Source organism: Martes martes (genome assembly GCF_963455335.1).
Source record: "Martes martes genome assembly, chromosome: 9".
NCBI classification, from domain to species: Eukaryota; Metazoa; Chordata; class Mammalia; order Carnivora; family Mustelidae; genus Martes; species Martes martes.
The window spans coordinates 107,436,709-107,456,035 of record NC_137896.1 but is presented as its reverse complement, the minus strand read 5'-3'; the positions used below and the strand labels follow the sequence as shown (position 1 = coordinate 107,456,035).

The 19,327-nt window shown below is 37.5% G+C and overlaps 1 protein-coding gene across 2 annotated transcripts in view; it reads right to left on the bottom strand.

Moving 5' to 3' along the window:
• THUMPD2 (THUMP domain 2 tRNA and snRNA guanosine methyltransferase) overlaps positions 1–15,448 on the bottom strand; it is a 40,584-nt gene extending 25,136 nt beyond the window's left edge. Inside the window, exons 1-5 of one of the 2 annotated variants that reach the window (XM_080812794.1) lie at positions 15,282–15,448; positions 6,367–6,502; positions 4,567–4,976; positions 3,575–3,652; positions 653–705 (exon numbers count right to left, since the gene is read on the bottom strand). In XM_080812794.1, the coding sequence (XP_080668920.1) occupies positions 653–705; positions 3,575–3,652; positions 4,567–4,976; positions 6,367–6,502; positions 15,282–15,407 (803 nt within the window). In that variant the 5' untranslated portion in view covers positions 15,408–15,448. The remainder of the gene's footprint in view (positions 1–652; positions 706–3,574; positions 3,653–4,566; positions 4,977–6,366; positions 6,503–15,281) is intronic. The other variant, XM_080812795.1, reaches the window with a different exon arrangement.
• Positions 15,449–19,327: the final 3,879 nt, after the last annotated feature.

Sequence of the window (19,327 nt, the reverse complement as noted above, 5' to 3'; positions counted from 1 at the left end):
TATGTAAACAGGGATGTGCATATAAAATGTTTAGAAGATGCCAATGGCATTTACATGCTTCCAAGGAACTGAAATCACTATTTTCATCCAATAGCTCTTTCTTCCCAGAGCATCTAGAAAAGTACCTGTTATATGATCAGTGTTCAACAACTATTTTGGAATAGGGAAATGAATCATTTGCATTTATTATCACATAGTACTCTGCAAGATTAGAGAGATACCTGAAGTAGATTTTAAAAACTGAAAATACTCTCCCACGATAAAAGAATAATGGCAATAAAATTTGTAGAATGTTCACATGTGAATTTTAAGAACTGTGCTATATTTTCTATTTTAATAAAAACTCCAGATGCTAACAGACTAAGGGCCTGTGAAAATCATTTAATAATAGAAATAATTAGATATAATTTTCGGTATGAATCACATACTCAGTGAATGATTACAATCAAATCTTTTATAGTTCTAACCAGCCAGATTAAATCACATGCATTAAGCACCAAGAACACACTTTACTGGCTCAAGTAAAGAACTTAAATGCTTTGCCATTAGCCCCCTCTGTTATATTGACGTTTCATATTATAAATAAGAACATGAAGTTCTTACTTTTACAGACTTTAAGGGACAAACATGAAGCTTAGAGAATAATATCTACCTGAACACAGGGATTCCCACCACGGAGTAAATGTCATTTAGATGTATGAAGATCTGAAAGAACAAATAGAGAAGTTAGAACCGAACAGGAACTGCTTTACCAAATGCACTGACAACTGGAAAACTTCCACTGTGAAACTGTTTTATTTTTTAATTTACTTTATATTTTATTTTATAAATAATCCATATTTTAAGTAAAAATTCAAGGCCTTGTTTATCATATAGGGAAAGATGTCCCATAATATTTTTTCTTGAGCAGAGACAAAGTACATTTTTAGTAGATTCCACAGAAAGATTCTGAGGATAGTTCAGTATACAAGGTATATGGAGACTCATGCTCTGAAGACATCTTGAGGTCTTTCTTTCCAGAGATTCTCTGAATAATCATAACTGGATCAGACTTTTCAGCATTGTGGGCTAGAGAAGACTTTCTAAACCCACCTTAATTCTAACTTCAAATAAGATTGGAGGTCACACAGGACCATCACAAGTTACACATATTTCCAGGATAACAAAATTTTCTTCAGGCCAAAGACATCATAGCAAGGGTGATCTTTTCTCTCTCTACCATCCATCCATAAGTGAGCTTCTTCCTCTCTACTACCCTTCTTCTGTTAGGACATAAAGAGGATTTAAATGTCTCAAGTATAATTAGCAGCTCAATTAAATTTTAAAAATTAGATTCTTACTTTCATAGTCTGATAAAGTTTATGGAATATTCCGACTCTGCTGTTTGACCTCAAGAAGCATTTGATCTCTAATACTTTGACCCCAAGGTTATTTTTACCATATAGTTTAATCAGAATTACTCCAATTTTGACAAAATTTTATAAAGAAAAAAATGACCTGGAAAGGACTCCACTGAGTCAATTTAAATCCTTGATCATTAAAGCTAAACTTTCCAGTGTTTTGCATTATTTATTTTAGCAAAAGTATTTATTAGGATTCTTTTCTATTTAAAATTGATACTCAAGAAAAGATACACTGATATTTTTATATATCAAATGTTACTAAGACTAGCTTCTCCCACTATAAAATTTTTTCTCTGAATTTTGCTGAACAAAATTTGTTAAGATTTGATTCTGTTGTTAATTTTGGTCACAGTTTTTACTGTGTGATTTTACTGTTGTCAATTATGTTAATAGCTATTATTAATTATACTAAATGGCTGGTAGGAATTAAATGAGCTATATTTATTTAGGAGCTAAACTACGAGAAAAGTGTAATTTTGAGGCAGTGATACAGGGTCAAGGGGAAATAGGGAGATGGGAACCAGCAGAGTACAAGATAAGAGAACTGGAAAGAAGAAACAGAAGGAGGACACCCTCATGACAAAACATTCTTGAGGTCAAAATATTTTTCTTTTTCTCTCTCTCTTTTTTAAGATTTTATTTATTCACTTGAGAGAGAGAGACAGAGAGAGCATAAGCTGGGGGAGAGGCAGAGGGAGAGGGAGAGGGAGAAGCAGACTCCCTGTTGAGCTGGGAACTGGGAGCTGGATGTGGTGCTGGATCCTAGGGCCCTCTGCTGAAGGCAGAGGCTTAACAACCTGAGTCACCCAGGTGCCCCAAAATATTCTTCATGACAGTAATGAAAAACATACATCAGGTATTACTTTATAAAAGTGAGAATATCAAATGAAAACACTGAAAAATAAAAACACAAAATTTTCTGATATGGTCAGCTATTACTGCATTCAAAGCTATAGAATAATAAATTTATGGGTCAATGAATCATGAAAATGACTAAACTACCTGTCAAATTTATCAGATAAAGGTGAAGAATATATATATATGATTTATTTATTTATTATATTTATTATATTTATTTATTATATGATATATATATTTCTCTAATAAATAATAAATAATAAATAAATAAATAAAAAAGAAAAACATGATCCCAGAATCTGAACAAAGATCTGAACAGATCTGAACAAAGTCACTATTAAAATAATATTGGATTTTTTGTGGGCCTTTTGGTTTCCCATTCTTTTATTTTTTTAAACTTTATTTTAACCACTCTTTTTTTTTTTTAACATTAGCTAGAATTTTTTATTTTAGTGATTGTTACGTATTATAATACGTATATTTAGTGATTGTTACGTATTTAGTGATTGTTACGTATTATAGCGATTGAAGAGAGCATTTTATATATATATATATATATATATGATTTATTTATTAGAGAAAGAGAGAGAGAGAACCACATGAGCTGGGGGCGGGGGGGAGCACAGATGGAAAAAGTCTTAAGCAGATTCCTGATGAGCACAGAGGACCCTGAGATCATGACCTGAGCAGGAATCAAGAGTTGGACCCTTAACCGACTGAGCCACTCAGGGGCCCTGTGAAGAATATTTTTTATAGCTAGCACTGGTTTCCCCATATAAGTGTTTCACTTTGTTTCAATGAAAAAAAAATCTCATGTAACCTCATTATGTTCATTTTGAAAATAGAGAAAAAAAAGAAAAACATGATCCCAGAATCTGAACAAAGTCACTATTAAAATAATATTGGCTTTTTGTGGGCCTTTTGGTTTCCCATTCTTTTATTTTTTTAAACTTTATTTTAACCACTCTTTTTTTTTTTAACATTAGCTGGAATTTTTTATTTTAGTAATTGTTACGTATTATAGTGATTGAAGAGAGCATCTCTGCAACCGTATAATAAATTTTTAAAAATTCAACTGTAACAAAATAATTCCATCCCAAAACATCTTCTTTGGATAAGACATTTTCACAGTGAAAAGTACTACAAAATTACCTGCACTATTCTAATGCTAAAGAGAAAATAGACTGTTGGTTCCATCTAGACATGCTTTTTAAAAAATTCTAAAGCAAAACTGAAAAGTACAGTACAGATAGTTGATATTGTCTTTAAACAATTAGGTTACAGGCATATAAAATAAAACAAACATTCAATACCTCTAAATTTGGATTCCTCAAATCTGCTTTCCATCCAAACTGTTTCATAAGAGCAATTCCAATTACTCTTCCTACTTCCTGAAAAAACAGAAAAGTTATAGAAAAGAACACTAAAAATGAAAATTTTACATTTAAATGTAAGCAAAGACTAAAGAGTATGAGTCAGACTATCTGATGGTAACTTAGGGTTACAATATTAAAATATGACACATAAGCATTTTCTGTTCAAGGCAAGAAGGCTGCATTTTACTTCTTCTAACCCCCAACGTATCCTATGGCATTGATATCTATTCATGTGTAATCTCGATTCTAGTAATAACCAGATCATGAATTGATAAAAATGATCATTGTGGGTTTTAGGAAACAGATGCAAGGTGAAAGATGAAGTATTTGAGCTACTACAATCCTATATGTTGACAAATTACCAGAACGATAGCATTAGACTCAATCTTTAGGGTCTACCTGATTTTAAGGCTGGCCAAAGGACCCAGATCTGTGCTCTTGTATCACTGAACTTCTTAAAGGCCAAATGATAAAGTGTTTTGAAGGAAACTATGTTCACTCTCCCGCAGACAGTAGAGACTTCGTGTTGTATTTGTGTCTTTGCAGTCTGGGTGCTGGTGACAATCACACATACAAGGTGTAGTGTAGAGCGACCATTTAATAAACACGGAACTGAAGAAAAACCCAAAAAGCTTAGGACAGAAATATTAGAATTTCCAAGTGTAAAGGATATCTGTTAGTTTAAGGAAACTTTGGGGGAGAAAGTATAAAAAGGAGGTCATTACATGGAATGGCATACCATTACTCTTAAGCATCTGAGATAAAGGTAAAAAGAAAAATACATTTTTAAAGAGATTTAATTATATGAATATAGGCCTGGTTATCTGCCTAGGCAGAGTTATCTGTTCTGTGAAAGGCTGCCATCTCATTTTAAATCTAAGAGTGGTTAATTCAGAAAATGGAACTTCACCCTGGGAGGGAAAGTGTACCTGTGCAGTAAAGGTCTTGGCAATGGCTCCACTGCAGCGACAAGAAACTCTGAACGTCAAGTCCTTCTGGCTTGGGTCATCAGCTGCTTTTACTACCTCATTCTGAAATGCTTCTTGAGATTTTTCTCTGTTCATGAGAAAATCTCCTTGCTTCGCTGTTTCTTCTTCCATTTGCTTTTCCGGTTGGCATTCCCTGCTCTCTTGTAGCTCTTGCATTTGTTCTGTTTTTAATTTCTTAGGATCCGTGACATCATTTTCTTCTACTTTTCTTTTTAGTGGGTTAGCATCTCTTTGAGAAAGTTTGTCCTTTTTTGCATCAAGTTCAAGAAGATTTTTCCAAATTGAAATGGCACTCAACCAGCTCTCTGGACCATCATTTACAAGTCTTTGCATTTCATTAAATATGTTTCCTAAATAAATAAGATCTCAATTTATCCTATACCGAAGCCTTAAAGACAGTCTATTACATTCATCACCCCTAAATTCCATTACCTTTATTTCTTTAAAATAAGTTTTACTAATCTACTACGTGAATAGTGGGTTCACCTTCATCTGGAATTTATATAATCTAACATAAGAATATTGTGCAGAATAAAGTTCTTACTTATACTCCATACTTAACATCAAAACTATTTTAAAATTCCTATAGAATTACCTTATATTTTAGCAAGATCATTTGTCCTATGATAATATATATCTATACCTTCAATATATGCATACTCCTAGAGTATTATTGATTTTTGATATATAATGCTGATATTGCCTATAAAACCTAAGTTTAAAAAAAAACAGAATAAATTGCAAAACAGAGCTCAGAAACAGAGAAAATGAATACTGAAGCTATCTCAGACCATACAACATTAGCGTACATCATAAAATGAGTTTTCATATAGTAATGCTTCAGATACACAACCCATTCATAACTTATGGACTGCCAGCACGCTCAATACATTGTAATCTTTTTTTGATGAACAAGGTTCATCAAGGTGACCCAAGAGTAATTACTGTATTCTCTAAAGATGCGAATGTGTGGAATGTTGGGAGTAAATTATATTGACCCCATGGTATAACACCTTAGGATTTGCTGTATAATAACTTTTCTGACCTGTTTTGACTTCTTGCCATTTGTATCTTTACAGACACAGTTCAGTACAGACCACAATATTACATGATCTCAGAGATTAAAACAAAGTTTAAGGAAATGTCTAGTCTAGTAGTATCTGACATTTGCTTCTATGAAAATCCTTAAATTATTTTAGTAGCATATTTATAAAATTAGAAAGTGGAGAGGGAAACTCTTAAGCCCCCTTTAACTGTAATGCTTTAGAAGTGGGTATAAATTTATTCAAAACCTTAAATTTAAGGTCCCCTAAGCAGGAGATTTTATTACATAGTATTTTTTCTAATTATATAATTCATTGGTTAAAATGTATAAAGTGACAGTTTTGATCTATTTATAAAGCCATGCATTCTGGATTATTACATGCTCCTAGGTCTAAATAAATGGATCTGACCGTATGTATCTCTACAGATGGTGTCTGAACGTAACTAAAATGGAAGAAATGTGACTTAGGACACTACGGCTCAGAAAATAGGCAGCAGATTGCAAAGAGAAAAAAATTAGCTGATAATGCAATTAATATGGTGATAATATTCAGGAAATATGGAAAAAGACATAATTAATGATCCCACAGGTATGAATGAATCTTAAAAATGTAAAATGGGTACAAATTAATTATCAAGTAGAAAACTTTGGAATATAATATATCATGGGGGTAAAAGCAACAGGCATATACATACCTTTACTTACAGAAGAAACATTAAGTGGAAACTGCTTTTTAATCAGCAAAAATAATCTTTCTGCAGATTTTAATTTTTTCAACATATTTAAATCAGAACAGGTGGTAAAGAAAACTTTTCCTGAAATATATTCAACCTAGAAACAAAAAAGATTAATGTAGTCCTGTGTCAGAGTAAGAATCATTTCCCTTTTCTGCTCTTAATGAATTAAAACACAGCGTCTAGATGGACAATAAAAACAACAATTTTAAAAATATGTACTATTTATCAGACACTGCGCTAGGCACTCTGAATACATTTTCCCGCTCTTGTTTATAACAACCTTCTAAGGTAGATTTTATCACCCCCATTTCTTAGATTATGAAACTGAGGTTTGGATAGGTTAAATAACCTGTATGAAGTCAAACAGTGACCAAGATCATAATCTATGTCATGGTACCTTTTGTAAAGTGTGTGTGTGTGTGTGTGTGTGCACACGCATGTGTGCGTGCACAGGCACTCCTAGGACAAATCAGGTGACTAGCCCAAGGTTAACATCATCAGTAGGCATTTATTAAACACCTACCTCGTGGTCTACTAGGAAGCATCCAGCATGTGTCCTAAAGATGGATGATAATTTAATACATATACCCTGGCATACAAATTAAAATGTTAAAAATTTATAAAGGATTTTTTATTTATTTGGCAGAGAGAGGTCACAAGTAGGCGGAAAGGCAGGCAGAGAGAGAGGGGGAAGCAGGCTCCCCGCCGAGCAGAGAGCCCGATGTGGGGCTCGATCCCAGGACCCTGAGATCAAGACCCGAGCCGAAGGCAGAGGCTTAACCCACTGAGCCACCCAGGCGCCCCAAAATGTTAAAAATTTATAAGAAAATAACTTGAATTAAACCCAAAAGAAAACAAAAAAAGTTAATATAATAAATGCATTGATAAGCTGTAGATACAAGGTAAAATAAAGAGCCTGAATAAAAACCGTCATTAGTAAAAGTCTTGGAAAAGAACCCTGTGATTTGGGAAGAGAGTTTCTAACAGAAGAAAGGGCAAGATGCAGAGGTGGGAGTGACAGGCTGGCTGAAGCAAACTATAAGTCAGTATGGCAAAATTTGCTGTGTGATTGACAGTGTCAGGTGGATGGATGGTGTAGCTCAGCCCAGCCTGATAAGTGGTCATGAAAATCTGAGTACCCCAGATGGTAATGGTCAACCATTACAGACTTTAGATGAAAGCTGCGACACACTGAATTAGCTAGCAGAAAAAAATTACTTTAGAAGAGGCATAAAGTACTAAGTGTAGATTGTTATGCTCGAGGAAGAAGCAGATTACTGAGATCGAAATAATGAGACACGTGGCTGTGGAACTGGAAAAGAGACAACACCAAGAAATATGCATCACATAGAAAGAGGCTTTGGAGACAGGATGGATATGTTATAAAAGCCAGAGAAAAAATGAAAATAAAAAGTGCACTGACAATAGAGAGTCTGGTGAGGTATGGCAAATGGTGTGCAATACCAATGGACTCCTAAAACTTTTGGGATCAACCCAATTCTCTCAAGCTCAGGATGGATGTGGGTTGTCTTAAAATTTTCCTTTAATGGTGGCCATGGGCTGACTAAGATGGTTCGAAGTTATCTCCTAGAACTAAAGTAATGGGGAATTTGGAGAATCCCATGTGTTTAGGCAGCTCCCATCCAATGGGAACTTGAATTCCAAGTATTTTTGTACTCTTGATCTGATATGGTCTAATTAAATTTTTGGGATGGTAATCTTTGGGGTTACCATTCTAGCTTGATGAAGAAGAATCACTGCAGAGAAAGCCCTAGGTTGACATCAAGTAAAACCCAAATACTTCATTATAAGATTAACAAGATTTGGGGACCCAATGTACAGAGTGGTGATTACAGCATATAATACTGTATTATGTAATTGTAAGTTGCTAATAGCTTTAAATGTTCTCCCACAAAAAAGTAATGACAGGTGACTGGATGGAGATGTTAGCTAACGCTATGGTGTTAATCATCTGCAATATGAAATTTATCAAATCAACATGTTGCACGTCTTAAACTTACACAATGGTATATATCAATTATATTTCAATAAAGCTGGAAAAACAAATTAAAGAAAACCCAAACAGCTTAGGTACTAGAAGTGCAGCTGACCAAGACAGATTGAGAAAGCAGGGAATGAAAAGAATGTTTATGAATCAACACTTAAGGGGATAAGGAGTAACAAAAATAAGAACTTCTAGTTTCTAGAACTTCTTTCTCATTACAAAAGTGACATTTTTCCACAAAAGTCAAAACTAAATAGATACCTGAAAATGCTTAGAACTTGAAAACAAAGTTTTAAAAAGTAACTTTTAAAAGTTTAGATTTTATGCTACCTGACATAAAAATATAGCTGATATTAAAGCTGTCACAAAACAAGCTAACAGACATGAAATATCTTGCCAAGATTGTGGGGAAACTGAATGAAATATTTTACTGAAAATGTATGGTTTTAAGATTCAAGTTCTATAAGCAAACTGATGAAAACATCTAGACCAGTGATTTTAACCTAGTCAGTGATCTAGATATTAATTTGTAGTTTTTAATTGTATAAAGATCTTATCTTATGTGAATATGAAGGGAAACATTTTATACAGTGAACTTCCTCTAAAAATATCATTTTGGGGAGGTGGGAGGAACAACAACAAAAGAACAAGATTGAAAATCAAGTTAATTAAAAGGAACTAAAGGCTTAATTTATTTGGGGAAACAAATCGTAAGAAGGTTTTGAGGCATTAAAATGCTAAATATATTTTCAAAACCAAAAGCAGCATTATTCTCTTTATTTAAAAATTAACATAAGGATTACATTCCTTTCACAAGTAATATGTATCTAATCAGAAGTAGTTTACTTTTTTTTTTTGAAGATTTTATTTATTTGACAGAGAGAGAGAGAGAGAAATCGATCGATCACAAGTAGGCAGAGAGGCAGGCAGAGAAGAGGGGGTCGGGGAAGCAGGCTCCCTGCTGAGCAGAGAGCTTGATGTGGGGCTTGACCCGGGACCCCGAGATCATGACCTGAGCTGAAGGCAGAGGCTTAACCCACTGAGTCACCCAGGTGCCCCAGAAGTAGTTTACTAAATTGCAAAACAGTCACTATGAGAATCAAATAATGATATATCATGAAAGCACTACCTTCACCAAAGGTAAACATAGAGTATTATATCTTAAAGCAGTAGGGAGAATGAATTTTGGTGCTTATGAGTTTAAAAACTGCTGAAGCTGGTGTTAACCTTTTTCTTTAGTTTACTGCTTATAATTTGTCATATTCAATTACAATACCCAGGGCAGAAATGTGGCATTTTAGGATATTTCATCCTAATATTTGTTATTTGAAAATTTATTTATATATAGAATCTGTTTTTTCCATTTGGAATTAAATCATAACCAAGTGTCTAAAACCACCTGGTTTTATGTCTAACACTTTTGAAGATGAAATAACAGTCTTTATCAAAGTAAAAACAGTTCTGTTGTCAGCTAGCATATCTAAGCAGTTAGTGTTTTTGCCTTTCTTTTAAAATTCAGGCATTCAAATCTAACACAAAAACTAAAAGTTTAAGTCTAGTTAAAAGTGCATAGGAGGATAGGTGATATCAAAGTTCTCCTACTTCTACAGATGCCATTTTGTTTTAGAATTAATTTTAAATTGCTAAGTGAAGAGCTGAAGTGGTACTTGAGCTTTTCTGATTCATTTTAGAAGAATTGAAAAAATACATTTTACTTAATTTTAAAAATTCAAGAAATTTCCCTCCAAAAAATGCAGACTCTTAAAAAAAATCAACCTTATACAATTACCCCATTAAATAAAATAACTATGAAATAACCCAATTATCTGGTTATCTGGTTAGATCTACCCCACTACCCTTCATCACCAACATCCCACTAAAAAATAAAAAATTGGCTGACTTATTCAGGTTCGGACCCAAGTTAAAAGTCTTTGCTATGTGGGTTTATGAGGACCAATTAATTCACTGACAGGGCCTTTCTGGCTAGCTGGCATTAGGTACACTTCTATTTTATTGATTTTATCTTAAAAATATTCTTGCTATTATTGTTATAATAAATAACAGTATTTAATACATTAAACATTGTTATAAAGTAAAGCTTAATTTTTACCAATATATTTCTTTAAAGAAAAGTAGTCCAGGTAAAATAAATATATATTATGTGTGTATATAAAATATATTTTACTAATTATACAATATAAATTAAATATTTATTAAACATACCCAGGAACCTATAAAGTTTGCCACCAGGAGGAAAAAAAAATCTAACCTGAATCTGACCAAACTCTAGATACAACTTATAAGATCCCAATTTACAGGAAACAGAAAGGACGGAGAAACATGTTAAACTACACCATGGAGATGCAACTGGCAATATCTAGACCAGGGGAAACTAGCACGGCTGTCCAACAACTTTCCATGACAACAAAAACGTTCCATTACCTGTGCTGTCCCATGCAGTCACCACTGGCCACAAGAGGCTTCTGAACACTTGAAATACAACTTAGAGAGTGAATTTTTAACTTAATTTTAGCCACCACATCCTATTGGATAGCATAGCTCTAGACTAGGGTCAGAAAATGAGGTCTGCTGAGCTAAGAATGGTCTTTACATTTTAAAGGGATGTAAAAACAAACAATAACAACAAAGAACATGTAACAGAAACCACAAAGTGATCCACATATATGACCTACAAAGCATAAAATATTCATCTGGACCTTTAAAGAAAAAGTTGACTGACCCTTGCTCTAGACTATGGGACAAACAACTCTGCTTCTTTAACAAATAATAAATTGCTGGGGGGAAGAAGAGAGGGGAAGGGAAAATCTGTAAATTAAAACAGGCTTAAAAAAATTTTTTTTAGAAAAATAAAAGATACTTAAAAGAATATCAGCCAGTCATAATGCATGGCCCTTATTTGCATCCTCATTCAAATACACAAACTTAAAAACAAAAGTGAGACAAGTTGAAATTTGAAGAGACTAGATATTTGATAAGAAATTATTTTTAGAAGTGCCTGAGTAGCTCAGTCGTTAAGCGTCTGCCTTCAGCCCAGGTCGTGATCCCGGGGTCCTGGGATGGAGCTCTGTTTTGAGCTCCTTGCTTCACTGGGAGCCTGCTTCTCCCTCACCCATTCCCCCTGCGTGTGTTCCTGCTCTCCCTGGCAGTCTCTCTCTGTCAAATAAATAAATCTTTAAAAAAATATTTTTAGATGTGATGATACTGCAGTTTATATTTTAAAAGAGCCATTATATGTTTTGTCTTCTATATTATACCATATATATTATGCTATAGGAGTCCTCTCATTCCAGATATAGGACAGTCCCCTTATCCGCGCTACAGCTTCCGGCAGTGACTGCGCTCAACCACGTGATTAGGAAGCAGCCGACCTCCGCTCTGACGTAAGGTCAACAGCGTAAGGTCACCGGAGTCAACCACTGTCCTAAAGCCCCATCCTCCTTCTGAAGTACCGTCAGAAAGTCAGTCAATAGTAGCCTAAAGTCTCCCACCTCACTTCATCTCAGCACTTCGTCATCTCACAACATCACAAGAAGGGTGAGTACCGAATATTTTGAGAGAGACGGAAAGAGCGTGAGAGACCACATTCACGTAACTTTTATTACTGTATATTTATAATTGTCCTATTTTATTTATTGTTAACGTCTTACTGTGCCTAATTTATAAACTTTATTATGGGTATGTATATATAGTAGAAGATAGTATATATAGGGTTGGCACTATCCATGTTCTCGGCCATCCACTGGGGGGGTCCTGGAACATGGCTCCCGTGGATAAGACGACTACTATATAGACAAACATTTATAGATGAAGTGGTATCTTAAGTTTGCTTCAAAATAACATAGGTGGAATGGGAGAAGCATTAAAGGAACAGAATTCACTCTGGAATCGTTCTTGCAGCTGGTCGATGAGTATGTGAGATTCACGACACTATTCTACTTTTGAGTATGTTTGAAATTCTCCAGGATAAAAAGCTAAACAGAATACACAAGTCATCTTCTATTGCAAGCCGCATGTTCAGGGAAGCACCTAAATAGAGGGAAGAGTTTGCGAGTTAAAATGCAAATGATTGGGCTTATGTCCATTTCTACTGAGAGAAACAATTTTGGAGGTGGTAACTAGGGACACGCATTTTCAACAAGCTCCCCACGTTTTTCCACTAAAACTGGAAAAACACTGATTAGAAAGGTGTGATTCATTTGTAAACAATCACTTCTGAATCTGTTTTGTAAAATCAGATTTTACATCAATTTCTTGAAGCAAACCAAACTTTCTAACAGACTCTTGTTACTGTGTGAACGATTTTAAGTATTACTGTGCAACTCATTCTTTGGGAACATTTATTGATCACCTACTAATTGCAAGACATTGTGTTCCACATGCTATCAATCTTTATCTCAAGGATTGATCTAATCCTTTTTTTTTTTTTTAAGATTATTTACTTATTTGAAAGAGAGAGGACAAGCAGCGGGGCGCAGCAGAAGGAGAGGGAGAAGCAGGCTTCCTGCTGAGCAGGAAGCCCAATGTGGGGCTGGATCCCAAAACCCTGGGATCATGACCTGAGCTGAAAGCAGACGCTAACAGACTGAGCCACCCAGGCACCCCTGCTCTAATCTTTAAAGTAGGTATTATCATCTCCATTTTATATCCAAGGAAAGCAAGGCTCAGAAATTTGAGTATTTTGCCCAAATTTAAAAAGATCTATTAAAAGAAGATTAAGATTTGAACATGTCTTTGGCCTCTAAAGTCTACATACACTCTTTTCCATCCTGTTACAAAAATAACCTACATGCTTCCGGGTGGTATCCCACCATAATTTAATGTAGTTGTAAAGCACATGGGCTTCAAAGCAAAAAAGCTTCAGATACAAGTCCCAGCTGCACCATGTAGCATCAGTTTTCCCTTTATTTCTTTGTAAAATGGAGGGGGAAATGACCTATCACATAAAATTCTTTTGAGGATTAAATCATATCCAATGTACATAAAAGTGTCTGACACAATTTAAGTGCTTTATAAATGTTAGATGCTATCATTATTCTTTCAGGATTGCCTTAACTTTGAGAGTTTATATCAGTGAAACTGAGATGGAATTTCAGAGGTTATTTGTTAAGATTCCATTTCCAAGAATATCTATCCTTATTTTTTTTTTTAAGATTTTTAATTTATTTTAGAGAGAGAGAGTAAGCAAGAGAGACAGAGAGAAGGAGCAGGGAGAGGGAGAGAGGGAGAAGCTGACTCCCCACTGAGCAGGGAGCCTGATACGGCACTCAGTCCCAGGACTCCAGGATCATGACCTGAGCCAAAGGCGGACACTTACCTAATCCACCCAGGCGTCCCAGCATATCTATCCTTAAAACATACACAATCAAAATATGAATCCTTAAATCTTTTGGCATTTAATTCTTCTCATTGCCAAGAAGTTTGTCCCTATAATTAACTGAATTTTTTTTTTTCTGTGATGAACCCTTTAGTCCTCCCATGTCTCATTTTGTCTTTAGAGAAGATGGAGAACAAGCAGAAAAGGTAATTTTTCTAATTAAAATACTCCAATTGGGTCAAGCCTTCTATTTTTCATACTAAGAACTCTAAGTTAACATTCCTTTTTTTCTTTTTTTCCTGAAATCAGTGCAGCATGATGTAACAGCTGCACAGTAGCCAAGGAACTGGACCCAGGTTCTGGCCTGCCTGGGGTTGGACATGATTATATATTCATGCCTGAGTTCAGCTTGGGTTTGAATTCCAGGTCTATCACTTTACATGACTTGAATAATTTATTGGACTTACCTATGCTTCATTTTCCTTTTCTGTTAAATGTAGAGCCTACCTCACAGGGTTGTTGTGAAAATTAAGCAGGTGAATACAGAGTAAAGACCTAAGAACATGGGCCTGACAGAGACTAAATGCGTCCTTAATGTCAGCAGTTCTTACATTGTTGCTTTTTTAGATTAGCTACAATCAGCATTCTGTTAAGTTCTGTGACCCAAACCGATACCATTTTTTCATGATCCCCTCTATCCTCCACGCCCCCAACTCCCTCATTGCAGAAAGTCCTTTTGTGGTTTGCGCTGTAAGGGTTGCTAGAGTGGCTTGGTCAATTTCATTTCCCGTAAGTTTTCCTTTTCCAAAAACACATCATTCAGACTGTCATCTAGAGCCCATCAAGTTACTGGAGTCTGTTTCGATTACATCTTTTCTCTCCGCTTTCAAGAAACCAGTCCAGCATTTTCTAGAACTAAACTCAAGTTTAATACCTCGTTCATTTCATTGAAATGAACAGATAGATATCACCAACTGTTAACTTCCTCCAGAAGTTGGACTGCGAGGCCTCCAAGACTGTATTACTTTCGTAGCTGCTATTTACTCGGTGTTTGCGGTGTAGTTGAGATACCGTTTATCATATAATCCTCCCAACAATCCTATGAAGTAAATACAGTCGTGATCAGGAAACTGGCAGGAGTCAAGTAACTGAACCTGAAGATAACATTTGTATTTAAAGGATGGAGAAAGGCTTCTAACTCTGTCAGGTCTCATTCAAACTACAGCCACTATCCTATACCTTCTTTTAAAGAATCTAGGAAATAACTTCGCTCAACGCCCCCCCCCCCCTTAATAAAACTACAGACGTGAGAGATAAGCGGTCATAGGAGGGGAGGGGAGAACGACTGGCGGTTCTTTCCAGGAGTAATTAAAGGATGTGTCAGAACTCTGAGGCCCAGGGCCGTAGCCTCGGTGGGTCCGGGGGGTTGAAGGCTGGGGACTCGCGTCGCTTTCCAGGGTCTACACGGACCCGGGCGCGGAGGGAGCAGGGCCGCCCTCCTTCCCGCCGGGCCGCGCAGTGAGGCGGACTCACCTGCGTGGCCGCCAGCCGCGCCCGCACCTCCCGCATCAGGAAGGGCTCCAGGCCGCGGCCCGCGGTGCAGAAAAACCTGGCGCCCGCTGTAGGGCGCGAGCCGGAACCTGTCGGCGACGCCACCATGGCGGCCCGCGCGGCCCCACGGCTCGGGGTCACGTGGCCTGGGGCGCGCGCACGGCGCGTCCCCGCGCTCCCGGCAGTGTGCGCCGGGCGGGAGGGCCGGGTGGAGCCCGAGGTGGGGTTAGGGGTGCGGTCCCCTGGGAGGGGGCCCTGTGGGTCGGCTTGGCTAACTGCTTGGAACTTCCCTGATTAGGCTTGTGGAACTATTTAGAATCAGATGGAAGGGATACAATTGGGGTCTGTTATTGGATCTACAAAAAGGATATATATCATCTAATCCATCTGTCTTATTTTTGGAAACTGAGGAAGTTGATCCCTAGACAGCCAAGGTATAGTTAGTGGCACAGCTGAGGCTGGTCTTGATAGCCAGTATAATGAGCTTTCTTCTATTTCTCCCGACTTACACCACTCCTCTTCTCATTCCCACCGCACTACTCTGCTAAAAAGGAGCCCTGTTCTGTCTACACCAAGAATTGGGCCAAAGCTGGGAATCCTTATGACCAAGAGCAGAAATTCCTATTCTCCAACTGAATGTTTTCATGTTCATGGAATAGGTCACATTTCTTGCACTACTAAGTTTACCACGAAGGTAATGAATGCACCATCCAGTTTCAGCCACCTGATTTAATTGTCTCTCTTAACAGTATTGAAGGGACTTATTTAATTTTGAATTTTCAATTGGCAATGAAAATATTACTTGGGAGGAGTAGAATCCATATTACAAAGTGGACAGCATTACATTAGCTCTGCAGTTATATGAAGTTATAAAGAAGTTATATATGTAGTTATATGAAGACATATAGAAACTATTAAATGGCGCTTCTCATGTGCTTCCGAGAGGGACCTAGGCAAATTAAAGGGTACTCCCTGTTTTCCTCCCCACCCCACCCCAGCTCCTGGTCTACTGGCACAGTAGTAAGAACATTCTTATGGCATTATGCAACACAAGTGTTCAACATTTCAGTCCTAAAACGTCTCACATCCTTTCATTTTGACAAATTCTTTCCTTCCTTCTTCCCTTTTTTCTTTTTCCTTTCTTTCTTTCTTTCTTTTTTCTTTTTTTTTTTTTTTTTCGGTCTCCAGACTATGTTCTCGTTCTTTTGGCAGTTGACATAGCTCATCCCAACTTCTTTATGCTTTGGGATTCCTGACACTCAAGTCTGTCTGGGGAAACCCACGAAACCTCCTTAGTACTTCCTACATTCCGTCCCCAAGATGGTGAGCACCCAGACATAGTTCGGTAAATACTGGACACCCACTCTCTGCCAGTCCTCACACTAAGTCTTGAGGATGCTAATATGAGTGAACAAGGGGTTTTGAGAATGGTATGATTGATTTAATAAGGATGTACCCAAGATGCTGTGGTAACACAGAAGGCAGCAGGGAGAGCTTCCTGATGAAAATCATTCTTGAGCCAGTCCTTGAAGGTTATATAAGAGTTAAATCACTCTCTCTGTGGGCATAGAGGGTATAGCCTTTCAGGTAGTATGAGCAGCAGATCCAAATGTGACTGTATGTGTGTCTGGAGTGGGGTGGGTTGGGGGACAGGAAGGCCACATCATCAGTTAGGTATTACTAGAGCATAATTATATGAGTTGGAAACTTGATAGAGATAAAGGTAGAGAGGTAGGTAGAGGTAATGTTATGGTGGTTCTGCCCACGGTGGGTGAAGAAGTGACTTCTCCACGGCTAGCAATATGCCTTCCTGGACAGAACCACTGCTGAGCTGAGGCTGCAGTCCTCTAGAGCCAATCTTCCTCTTACATCCTCTTTTCCCTTCTTTGCCTTTCTGTCCCCAGGAGCCTTTGGTCAGCAAGCTCAGGGGCTACTCTTGCTGTAGTTGGGGGGGGGCAGGTGCATTTGCTCACTGTTGGGTCTTGCACAGCACTTCCAAGAATGCCTTTCATACAATGCTTGAGATGAGGTGAAAGAGCTGGAGTTTTGCCTGTTTGGGGAGAAAATAATTGATTTTCTGAGAGGAGAGTTACCTGGAATTCTCTCCTCATTACTCAAATACTCTTTGCTCCATCATTTCTGCTTCTCATTAAAATATGTCTCTTCTGGAAAAGAACCACTGACCCCTATAGATGCTTAGCATATCCAGATGAGCTTTGCTATTTTAATATTGCATATTCAACAAGTAGGAAGTTGGAAATTGTCAGGAACAATTTTACAACAGATATGCTTTTAAGTGGGACCATTTGAAGAATTTAGGGCGTGATTATTTGCTTCAAGATCTCCATGTTTTGGTGCAATTGGCAATTCCTTTAATTTTTTTTCTAAAAGATTTTATTTATTTGACAGAGAACACAAGTAGGTAGAGAGGCAGGTAGAGAGATGGGGTGGGGGGAAGCAGGCTCCCTGCTGAGCAGAGAGCCCAATGTGGGGCTCAAATCCCGGGACACGTGAGCTGAGCTGAAGGCAGAGGCTTAACTCACTGAGCCACCCAGGCGCCCAATTCCTTTAATTCTTAAAAGTGTTTGATATAGGGGCATCTTGGTGGCTCAGTCAGTTAAGTGGCTGACTCTTGGTTTTGGCTCAGGTCATGATCTCAGTATCGTGGGATCAAGCCCCATAGGCTCCACACTCAATGTGGGTTCTGCTTGTCCCTCTCCCTCTGCTCCTTCCCAGCATACCTATGCTCTCATGCAGCTCTCTCTCTCTCAAATGAATAAATAAAATCTTTTAAAAAGTGTTTGACAGGGACGCCTGGGTGGCTCAGTTGGTTGGGCAGCTGCCTTCGGCTCAGGTCATGATCCCAGCGTCCTGGGATCGAGTCCCACATCGGGCTCCTTGCTCGGCGGGGAGCCTGCTTCTCCCTCTGCCTGCCACTCTGTCTGCTTGTGCTCACTCTCGCTCCTCTCTCTCTCTCTCTCTGACAAATAAATAAATAAATAAATATTAAAAAAAAAATAAAAAGTGTTTGACATATGTACTTAGATGTTAAAATGCAAATGCTTTAGGTTGTGAGATCTTTAAGGTTGGGATGACTTCATTGATCTGAGCATCCATAACAAGCATGCTGGCTTGCCTATGGTAGTTTCTCAGTTAATGTGTGCTGAATTGGATCGAATGTAACTAAATGGAAGGTCACTCACTAAGGAAGTCCTCCTCAGCTAGGAGAGATTGCAATAACCACCACACCAGCGGGGCCCTTATGAGTGAGGTATGTGTATAAGGGTAGAGGATTGAGGCCAATGGAGGGAAATGAGGGGATAGAAGGGACCCCAAAGATAACTTCTTCACAATTTTGCCTGCTACTTCCCCTCCTTCCTTAGCATCCTTTTAATTCTCCCCACATACTTTATAAATAATGTTCCTTAATTAGGAGTACTTGTCAGAATGACCTTTAGGATCTTTTCAATATGTCATGCTTGTCCACGCCCTCCGGTGTTCTGGTACATTTGAGTGGGGTTGGTGGCGAGCCAGACCCCTTCTCCCCATTCAACTGCCAACTTTTCCAAAATGCCCACTCTTTCCCTCCTCCCAGGCCTTTGCTTATACTGCTTCCTTTGTCTAGAATCATCTTCTCTTCCATTTCTTTTCTTTAAGGCTCAGATAGAATGCCACATCTTCCAGAATGTTCTCTGCTGCCTTTCTAGCATGCTTCTATTTACATATTTTATATCTTTATTATTTATTCATTCATAAATATTTATTGAGTCCATGTCAGTGTATCAGTTAATATGACAAGGTTCCAGCCTTGGTGGTGCTGGATTGCTGAGAGAGAAACATAAAGGGTGACGATACAGTGCAATATATGGAAAGGAAAGGAAAACAGTTGGGCCTGGCACATAGTAGGCACTTAATAAATAAATGGAGTTGCATAAATGAACTTATCCTGAAGCCCAGTGAGCACTTGTTATGTTGGTGGCTTTTCATCCCCCTCTGAGCATCTTTGCTAAATCAGGACATTCTTCTTC